Source organism: Orcinus orca, chromosome 11 (genome assembly GCF_937001465.1).
Source record: "Orcinus orca chromosome 11, mOrcOrc1.1, whole genome shotgun sequence".
Lineage (NCBI taxonomy): Eukaryota > Metazoa > Chordata > Mammalia > Artiodactyla > Delphinidae > Orcinus > Orcinus orca.
Window position 1 is genome coordinate 37,928,476 of NC_064569.1, and position 10,741 is coordinate 37,939,216.

General features: G+C 44.3%; 1 protein-coding gene across 1 annotated transcript; it reads right to left on the minus strand.

The window, feature by feature from the left end:
* Positions 1-6,405: 6,405 nt before the first annotated feature.
* AMIGO2 (adhesion molecule with Ig like domain 2) lies at positions 6,406-9,490 on the minus strand. The gene is made up of 2 exons (XM_012534647.3): positions 9,352-9,490; positions 6,406-8,976 (listed from the first exon to the last, which is right to left on the minus strand). Exon 2 carries the CDS (start codon positions 8,911-8,913, stop codon positions 7,348-7,350), a length of 1,566 nt encoding a protein of 521 aa, XP_012390101.1. The 5' UTR covers positions 8,914-8,976; positions 9,352-9,490; the 3' UTR covers positions 6,406-7,347.
* Positions 9,491-10,741: the final 1,251 nt, after the last annotated feature.

Genomic DNA, 10,741 nt, shown 5'->3' on the forward strand with positions numbered 1-10,741 from the left:
GACATTCAGAAGTCTTCATTCTAACTGTGATGGACGTGAAGTTTGGGGCTGTGAGTGTAGATAAAGGACCAGTGTGAAATATTAAGGTCTCTTTCTCCTCTAGATTTGATCACAAATGATAATAAATGAGCAGTCAAATTTTAAATAGAGTCCCTGACATTCATTTTAGAGCACTATTAACTAAGTTTGCACCACCTCCTTACAATATTGTCTTTCTGAGGTAAGGATTCCAGCTAATGTAACATTCAGAGCATCTATGGGCTGGCTATTCAGTGTTCAAGCCTGTGTCACATTAGCCCAACAGGGTAAAGCAAGGTCTCTGCTAATTATCTGCCTCTTCTCATCTCTTATTTGCCAGTTTAGTCACTAGTAGACAAATCAACCCTTACTCTTGAATTGTTTCATGTTTTTTGTTTGATCTCTCAGTTGTACTGTAATCTCCTTTAAGGGGAGAGAATAGTTATTATACATCATTTACGGCCTCCACACTATGTAGAAATGCTTAATAATCTTCTCCTGACTACCACTCATCACCAAGGGTTTGGCCTTTGATCTTATGATACTCAACTCCACGACGCCAAGATCCTAGTGCATAGATGTTAGTGTAACTGACACCATCTTGGGCCCTTACAATTTCTCCTGTCCTTCCGCTGACCCTACCCAGGACTGTACTGTGCAGTAAATCACTTCTCTGTCGTCAAGGGCTTTGTAGTTAAAAGATATTGTTTAAATAATCATTAGGACCAGGTGGCCTCTATGCTCTGTTAGGCCCCAAACAATGATGGAAACCTTCACTGACGTATTCCTGGCGCCCAGGAGACTAGCGACCCATTCATGAATCTTGACTTAGGAATGCCTGTCCTGTTTCCAAGCACCTACCCCCTTACCCTAGGTTAACTACAAAATTGCCTCAATGGCCCCTCAGTGGTACGGAGTATGGCTGCAAATGCTTCTGGATGGTTACCTGCCGGATCCCAATCCCACCCTGTAAGTTACCCTATAATTGACTGATCCATTGATTATACGCAGCCGCCTGCCTCATTTTTCAGTCTCAGTTCGTGGGCACTTTTCGTTCCCTCCGTCCTGTAGACACTTAATATATACACATACTCTGAGTATGATGTTTGATACTTTGCTGATATATTGCCTAATAGAGAAGTTTAATCAGGTAAGCTGATGATGCTACCTTATGCAATAATTTTTTTATTATTTTGAGAAATCTAATTTAAAAATTAGCTGAAAAAATCCCCCACTGGCTCTGAATTGCCCCCTCCATTCTTCTAGACATTTAAAGCAAATTATCAGATGCCCCCTCCAATAGGATTATTTTTTCCTGTAAGTTGGGGTCATTTTTAATTAAAAAAAATTGAACTCAATCACTTATTCATTTAAAAATCTTGAATATGTCGCTTATGATGATAAAGCAGATATTCGCTTTGCATATTAAGCAGTTTCATATGCGAAGGGCAGCCAGACTGAAGAGAGCCCGCAGACTAAGGAGGCTTCGTCTATTAAACCAAATCTTCTTAGGTAGATTTCTAATTTTGCTACTTGTGACTCATTGTGTTTTAAGGGAAAAAATAATAATAATTTCCATCTTTATTATGTTTGAATGACTTATGATCCCCCAACCCTTCATTCCTCTTCTCCCCGATCTGCTGTGAGCACTAATTACATTTATGAGTTTACTTATGGCCCGTGCTTTACATAGTTATTCTGTTGGTAGAACATCCCTAAGGGTTCTGTGCAGAGATATTTTTTAAATGATTCTCATGATAAAAACGACTTATTAGCTGAGTCACCTGGGAAAATTATTTATCCCTTTTAAGCCTCTTTTTCCTATCTGAAACAGTGGTGGGGGGGTTAATATTTCCCATTTTAGGGCTTCTGTAATGAGGAATAATAAACCCCAATTCTCACACTTAATAAATTAAAGCCAGTATAAATTCCATATATATGTATATATGTATGTATATATGATATATACACACACATACATATCTCTATATCTGTATAGATATATAGATATCTATATATATATAAATATATCTATATATCTATATCTATCTATATCTATATATCTATATCTATATCTATATATCACCTCTTACAATTTATAAAAGGATCTGTGTTTCCATACTCTGTTTACTCTGATCCTCACTGTAAAAGGATTCCCCTTCTGGAATCTATTCACAAATAACAATGGTCCTGTAAGCAGTCCTCTCAATTAGTCAAGAGGTTATTGTAAGAGTTTTGGGTTCTACATTTTATATGTTACTAACAAATAATACTTGCAAGGTCGAACTACCATCATCTTTCCACACTAATTTTCATATTATAAAAAATAAAATATATGGATTGGGGGCTGGCTCTTGGGCAAAGAGGGATGAGAAAACCGTGAAAAGAATTTCACTGCTCTCTTTTAAAAATATCATTCTAATATATTGAAAAAACAAAGAAGGTTGTTCTCTGTAGCTGAAATCTGCACTCGTATCTTTGGAATAGGCCTTCACTTTACTATGATCTAATCAAATTTGAAAGCCCCAAAGCTCATGGTTAGGAATCAGATCTGCTGTTGTCGCTTTCAAGCCAAAAATAGTTTTAATAAATGAAAGAATCAGAGATCTAGTCATCTCAAAGTAGTTTTTCTGTATTTCATAATTTAGAAAAATAGAAACCACAAATTATAGCCAACAATTTACTCTAGAGTTTATTTAGTATCAGAGGATCACTCTTTCGTTTTCCCAACATATTAGAATTTTTTTAGGTGAGCGCTAAAATTCTTTTTATTAATAAATCCATTAGCAAGTAATAATAATGTATTTTGACAGAGCCCCAAACGCAAAATTTGCTACAGCCCCATTTTTTTGGGCTGTGTTTCAACAAAATAAGCAGAAGCATAATTATTTGGAAATTTCAAAAAAAATATGATATTCAGGCCTTACCTCAGGTGGCCTGAACCAGAACCTCTGGTTGGGCAATGTATAGAGGGTACCTGCTAGAAATGCTTGTTTATCTAACTTTCCCCTGTGATCCCATGGAGAAGCCTGGGTTTAGACCTATTGTTAGACCACTTGGTAAACCAGATGACACTAAAAGGTGACAATCAACAAGCAGCAGTCACGGCAAAGAAAAGCCAGCAATATTGCAGGGTGTTTAGGCTATATCCTCTTTTAACAGTGCTTAGCAGGTTGATCCAAATAGACGTCTTTTTAGAATCTGGACTGTGCGTCTTCTTGTCCCTCTTATGTTTCCACCCCCATAAGTTTCACCTATGTCCCTTCTGATTAACATTTCAGAAAAATGTTTATTTAGAAAAATGAAAAAACATGTTTTCTGGGCAAATAATTCAAGCAATCAGTGCTAAAAATTAATCAAAATTTTTTTTTCATATTTAAATCTCTCTAGGCCAAACGGTGAGGATTCATGAAGAAGTTACCTATAAATTAATGTTTTAGGCCATTAGTTCAGATTATAAGTCTTAAAAGTGTATTTTAAAAATGTAACTCATGATTAGCTAGACAGTCTGTTATCATGAACCTAGTATCTTCTAATTATAGTGAAAAAATATTGTAAGCCCAGGAAAATCTCACATCAATGACCTTTGATTTTTCCAATGAGTACCCACCTCTCTCACAACTGTGTAATACAAAATACTGAGTACCTTGAAAGAATAACCCAGTTACGTGAATCCAGATTATTACTTAGAAGGAAAATTCTATAAAAGTTTTGAGTGGAACAAATTTATAAAGTACAAATTAGTTCTGTTCCTATATTTAAAATACATGTGATCAGGCTACTACCAAAAAAAAAAAAAAAACAGGTACATGTAAGAACTTAAAATTCCACATCGTAACAGTCAGTTCTGTGCTTTACATCACCACGCCTTCCTATTCCTGTCCAAAACAAAGCTTTGCTTTGCAGCATTCAGGATTTTTGTTTGTTTTCTTTTTTATTATTTTTATCGAAATATAGTTGATTTACAATGTTGTGTTAGTTTCACACATACAGCAAAGTGATTCCGTTTTATATATATATATATATATGTTTTGTTTTGATTGTAAATATGTTAGTTTTTTTTTCTTTCTTTTTTTTTTTGCGGTACGTAGGCCTCTCTGTTGTGGCCTCTCCTGTTGCGGAGCACAGGCTCCAGACGCGCAGGCTCAGCGGCCATGGCTCACGGGCCTAGCCGCTCCGCGGCATGTGGGATCTTCCTGGACCAGGGCACGAACCTGTGTCCCCTGCATCGGCAGGCGGACTCTCAACCACTGCGCCACCAGGGAAGCCCAGTATGTTAGTTTTTATCTCAGCTCAGCCCATCCTTTAACCAAGCATCTGGATTGGGACCAGCCAAGATCAGGCTCTCCAAACTCCCCACTGTAGCACTGTCCATGTCGCCTTGCCAAAGGCAGCATGCGTTTCCTAGGAGCAAGGGTTTGAGGGCTGAAGGACCCTAGAGAAAAGGTTGAATTCAGAGATCCTCTGCAAACTCCCTGCCAGCCAGGCTCTTTCACACTCAGCATTGGGGTCATCACAGCCCCTGGAGGCAGCCCCTCCCCTTGCTGGAGAGTGTCAGTGGTTCGAAAGATTTTTCCCTTGTGTCCAGACTCCCCTGTGATCTTGAACAAATCACAGCATCTCTGAGTCTGAGATTCTCCAAATATGAATGATGAAAGGAGTGATGATTTCAAAGGTTACACAGATCACAGAATTCTTCCTCATTACTTAAATGGCAGGAACTGGAATAAAATGTTTTCCTATAGGGACTTCCCTGGTGGTGCAGTGGTGAAGACCCCAGGCTCCCAATGCATGGGGCACGGGTTTGATCCCTGGTCAGGGAACTACTATGATCTCGCAAACCGCACAGTATGGCAAAAAAAAAAAAATTAAATTAAAAAAAACCTGTTTTCCTGTAATATCTTTGGGGCTGAAGGATCTTATCTAACCGGTGAGGTCTGTGTTTAAAAGGCAGAGGCAGGGACTTCCCTGGCAGTCCAGTGGTTAAGATTTCACCTTCCAATGCAAGGGGTGCGGGTTCGATCCTTGGTCAGGGAGCTAAGATCCCACATGCCTTGGGGCCAAACACCAAAATATAAAACAGAAGCAATACTGTAACAAATTCAATAAAGACTTTAAAAATGGTCCACCTCAAAAAATAAAAATAACACCAGGCAATAAAGAATTGTCAATGCGACTGAGCAGTGGCTAACATCCTATTCCCTCGGCACACATCACCCACTCCTTAACCCCCAGCTGACCAGCATCTGCCACTGGGAGCCTGGCTTGGCACTTATCAAGCTGTCACCAAGTACCCAGTTCCCCCAAAACATTGCCAAAGTCAGTCTTCCCTCCTCCTCTGGTTCTCCAGTTCTCCAAATATTTGTTACTGTTGCCTAATTCCATCTTTTAAAAATTCTCTTCTCTTGGCCCCAGGGACAACACATCCCTGAGTCACTCTCCTTTGCCATTTTCTGACCTCTCTTTTGTCTCGTTCTTTGGCTCCTTCTCCGTCCCCATAGTTAAAAATAACCACTTTTTGACCCTCTTATCTTCGCCAGGAAGAATCCCAAAACTGAGCTCTCCTCGCAACCCTGTCACTAACTCACTGTGTGGCCTCAGACAACCCACAACCCTCTCTGGGCTTCCTTTATCCCTGAGAAAGGAAAGGAGCTGGACTTGATGATCCGAAATCATAGTCCCTCGGAGCTTGGCAGTGCTACACTAGTCTGTCCTAATCCCATTCCTGTCCTCCATCAGCATATGGTACATTTTCAGAAAGCCAGTCCAAGTCTGTAATGGAGCTAAGACCACCAAGAAGTCATCAATTCCAGGGTAGAAGAAACCTTAGACATCACCTAGTCTGAAATTTTCATTTCATAGCTGAGGAAACCTAGGTCGAGAGTGGGTACTCGGGGCTTCCCTGGTGGCACAGTGATTGAGAGTCCGCCTGCCGATGCAGGGGACGCGAGTTCATACCCCGGTCCGGGAGGATCTCACGTGCCGCGGAGCGGCTGGGCCCGTGAGCCATGGCCACTGAGCCTGCGCGTCCGGAGCCTGTGCTCCGCAACGGGAGAGGCCACAGCAGCGAGAGGCCCGCGTACCAAAGGAAAAAAAAAAAAAAAAAAAAAGAGTGGGTACGCGATTACGTCACAGCAGGGATAGGAATGAGGAGGAGGTCTCCGGGGCTCTCACATGTTCCAAAACCAGAGCTTAAATATCTTCCAAACCTGGTTGAAATGTATAATGGTATCAGAGTAAAATGTGATATAGAAGGTATAAACTGGGTAGGGCACTTTAGAGCCTTTTTCCCTCTTTGAAAAAAAATAAACTCTGTACTGTAACTCTAAGAAATTTGGAGAGGTACTTGCTATACAGGGTGCTTAACACAAAAGTAGCAAAATCAGATCACATAAAACATCTTAGATGTATATTTTTAAATAGGCAAATAAAACAGAACATCAAGTCGCAGAACACATATATTTACAATAATTCAAATGTCCAAAGCACAATACAGTGGTATCTCTTTAACAGTTCATATAATTTAAGACATACATTCACACAAGCATATGAACAAATACTAGTCTTCTAGACCAAAGGCTGAAGAAGTTACTCAGACGTTCTGGCACTGACACCTACATATTTATGGCAACAGATAATGATGGCTTTAAACTTTCAGTAAGATCTTTTGCACAAAGATAGGAAATGTACAGAATGGGAAGAAGACAGTCAAACAAATGTACCTTTACTGTACTATTTATCTAACACCACATGGGATGCGGCACTGCTCAGTAAATTTGATCAGGATAGTCTATTTACTCTGGTCTGCAATGATGACATGAACCGAATTATTCCCAAATCTAACTTTACTTTGCGCTTTATAAATAATTGCTGCTTGGTTCTTCCTTCTACATCTTTTAAAAATGAACACAACACTTTTCTTTAACATAACTCAACTTTGGTGCCAATAAGTTAGTAAAACCCCTTTTTTAAGAATACTAATACTTGGAACTTATTTTTTCTTTTAAGAATCCTGAGTGAAAGGACAGTGTCAGTGATATCACCTCCAGGCCAGCTTTGAAATTATCAGTGGTGCTAAAAACTAAGATACTATCTAGAACTTAAACTCTGAAAAACAACCCCATCTTTCTCTGGCACGAACCTAAGTGCTTTAGCACCAACCTAAGTGCTTCAGCACATTTCCTATTAACCAGGGAAAGAGACCCTTTGGTTGTATTTCAGAAAAACAAAACAACCCCATTTCTGTCCTTCTGTTTATTTCTGCAGACCACACACAAAGCGGAATATGAAGAGATTCAATCACTGCATCATAAAAATACAGGCACAAAATTAAGTGGACGCCACAAAGGGTGTGTCTGAAAACACTGAATTGACTGAATCTGAGTCAGATTTCACCCTCGTGGACTTTAAGATGCCCTCAGCTATGACCGTTTCACTGGGAAAGAGCCTGACTTTCCCATTCTGCCCTGTTGCAGTATCCTTCAGGGGTTCCAAAAACACCACTCTTTTCCCAGCCCCTGCCTTCCGTTCATCGGCGGGGGCATCGCTTTCAGGGCCAGAAGTGAGAATAGATGCATGGGCATTGCTTTGGTTTAGCATATTTTTTCGTCTCTTGGGTTTACATTTGCAGGGACACGGTGTCAGATAGAGGTACAGAAGTACCAAAACAATGCTGGCCACACAGGCTGCAAGAGTGGTAAAAGCCGTGTTAAATGCCTCGTGAGCATGGGATCTGTTTACGGTAAAATTGCTCACGTTTATTGTGATATCCACAGTTTCATTTAACAGACGTTGCCGATTCATTGCAACACAGGAATACACTCCAGCATCCTCAAAACGAGGGCTTTCTATAACCAGACTTCCATTGGGAAATATGTGAAAGTTTTCTATCTCTTTATCGGGCTCCAGCACTCTGTTATCTGGACCGACCCACATGAAATCGGTATTCACGTTACCAGTCTTGCTATCACAGTGGACAATCAGCCTTTCCCCCACTTGAGCCTCATGAATAAAGCCAAGGGCACGGAAGGAACCATTGATGATACTGTCAGAGCAGTTCATAAAGCTATCCTGGAGCAGAAGCACCTGATGGAAGTGCCTAGCGTCAGACCACAAGCGACAGGTATAATCATTCTTAAAATCCATCACTGAGCTGAAGTGCCTACGATACCAAAAGGTCAGCAACGAGTAAAGGGAACAGTCACAGACAAATGGGTTTCCATGAAGGTAGATGCCTCTCAGCTGCCTTCCTGGCACTAAATTTATATGATGCATCGGCAGGGAGGGGATCCGGTTATAAGAAACATCTAGAAACATCAGTTCTGCCAGCTTGAACCTTCCAACGTACAAATCCATGGGAAACTGCGTGAGAAAGTTTCCACTTAAGTAGAGTTTCTGCAGTTGGGAGAGCCCTCCAAACGCTGAAGGGTCGAGATAGGAAATGTGATTGTTGTAAAGGAGGAGCACTTCCAGAACCTTCAACTCCTGGAACACTGCACTTTTCACAGTCTTCAGCTTGTTGGACGATAAGTCGAGACACTTAAGATTTGGCGTGCTGGAAAAACTGTCCGTAGAAATGCTCGTGATGTTGTTATGCCGAATAATGAGGGTGTTCAGCTTTACAAACGACACCGGAATCCACTCAGAATCCAGGAGCCCGATTCTGTTATAACTCAGATCCAGTCTCTTGATCAGTCTGAAAAGGTTCCCAGGCACCTTGGACAGGTTTTTGTTGGTGCAGCTGACGATGTCAGTGGCACAGATGCAAGCGGTGGGGCACACCCCGGAGGCCCCACGGCTCGCAGTCACCGTGATCACCAACAAACACAGCAGTTCCCTGCAGCCCGGTCTGACAACTCCAGGCAGGGTGGGCAGTGCGTGTAAACGTAAAGACATTATGGTCGCCTCTAGGGCTCTTCCAGGCGCCTTTTCCACCAGCTCAGCCTCCCACCAGTGAACCTGGTAAACAATCAATATTTAAAGAGGGGTAAAAAAGCAAAGTTAACTAGCACTAGTTAGCCCTTAAGAGTAATATCTGGCTTTCTTTCCAATAACTTTTGAAATGAAGGCTTTTGGGTTTTTTTCACACTGGGGAGCCTACGTGTCCTTTTTACTGTTGGATGCAATTTTTCCTGGGTTACTCCTGCTTACAGACATTTACAGTCTCATTCTATCAACACAACCGTCTCAATATCAGAAACTCAATTGTTTTTTAAGGTGCATCCTGCGTTGTTTTTTTTAACTCTCTCCAAGAGTCACAAAAATATACAAACGCATCTTATAAACAATTACACGGAAATACTTAGCAAGCCACCCGTCCAGAAAGCAACTCACGGAGCTGGGAAGCCTCACGGGCTCCGGGGATAGGCCGCCGACGGTGGTGTCTTCTGCAGGTCTGTGCGTCTGTCTGTCTGTCACTCCGGCATCTTACGAGTTCCTTTCCCTTTAGCTCCCGGCGGGCGGCAGCCTCTCGCTGGCTCGCAACTTTGGGGAGTTTCAGGCAGCCGCAGCGGCGGCAGCAACCCCGGGCGCAGGAAACGTCTCGGCCGGCTGCGGTTGCTTCTCCCCGGCTCTCTTCATTGCTCTGCTGAAGGTACCGCCTGGGCGCTCTGGCCGTCGCGTGCCCGCGCGCGGGGCGCCTTGCTCCCGGAGCCTGGTCCAAGGGGCGGAGGCGCGGGGAGCGGGTCGGACCCGGCCCCGCCTCTCCGCGCACCGGAGGCTGCAGGGCCCGGGTTCCCGGGCGGCGCCGGCCGGGTTTTATCCCCGCGCGACCGGGGTCGGGTGCGGGGCTGGGAGACCGGTCCCGCCCTCGCACGTCCTCCCTCCAGCGGGAACCAGCTCCCGGGCTGCGGGCCGGGGGCGCGCGGCGCGGGGAGGGGGCGGCTGCGCAGCCAATCGGGGCAGCGGCCGGCGCCCCCTTCGCCCCCACCCGGCAGCCCCGCCGCCAACTCCACCACCCTCCCCCCACTCCCGGGTCCCGGGAGAGCGGCCGCGCGGGCGGGGCGGGGCGGGGGTCGACACCTGAGGCCGTGGGCGGCGTCCCCCGGCGTGAGGACGCGGTCGCGCACTCCTGCCAGTCGCGTCCGCTAGCCCAGCCGGGGTCAGCAGGGAGATAGGGTTGGGAGAGGTTAAGGGACACGCCCAGTCCCGGAGGGAGAGGTCGCACCCTTCAAGACCCACTTCGTCGCGGCAGCGCAGGTCGCCTCCCTCTCCCACCCAGTCCGCTGAGCTCCCCGACCTCTTTACGGCTTGCTTTGGGCGAAGGCCAAGGGGCTCGCAAAGCGCTAAGTGCAGTAGGTTTTAAAGGTTTACAAAACAAACACAGAAGCTGCCTTCCATCTCCGCCGTCATTTGGGGGCGGGGGGGGCGCAGAGAAATGGGGCACGTTCCCTCCGGTGCAACAGGATCTCTTCTAGGGGAAAGGAACCGGGAAAGCGCAGCGGGGACACTCCGCAGCTCCCTGGGAAAGTTCTGTCCCTTTCCCAACTCAGGAGGAAGCATCAGCGATGGTCCCCCGTTCGCGAAGGAGAAGCTCAGGAAAGAAGGGTTGGAACCGACCTTCCGCCTGGAAAGCAAAGATAACAGTATTCAGCTTGAAAGAAAAAGGAAAAAAGAAAAAAAATCCCAGATCCAGACTTTTTTTTTCTTCAAAATGTGTTCGCGCCGGACAAGGGCTGATCCCAGACAGAAGGGGTGTCTTGCGCGGAGGTTCTTCATCCCTTCG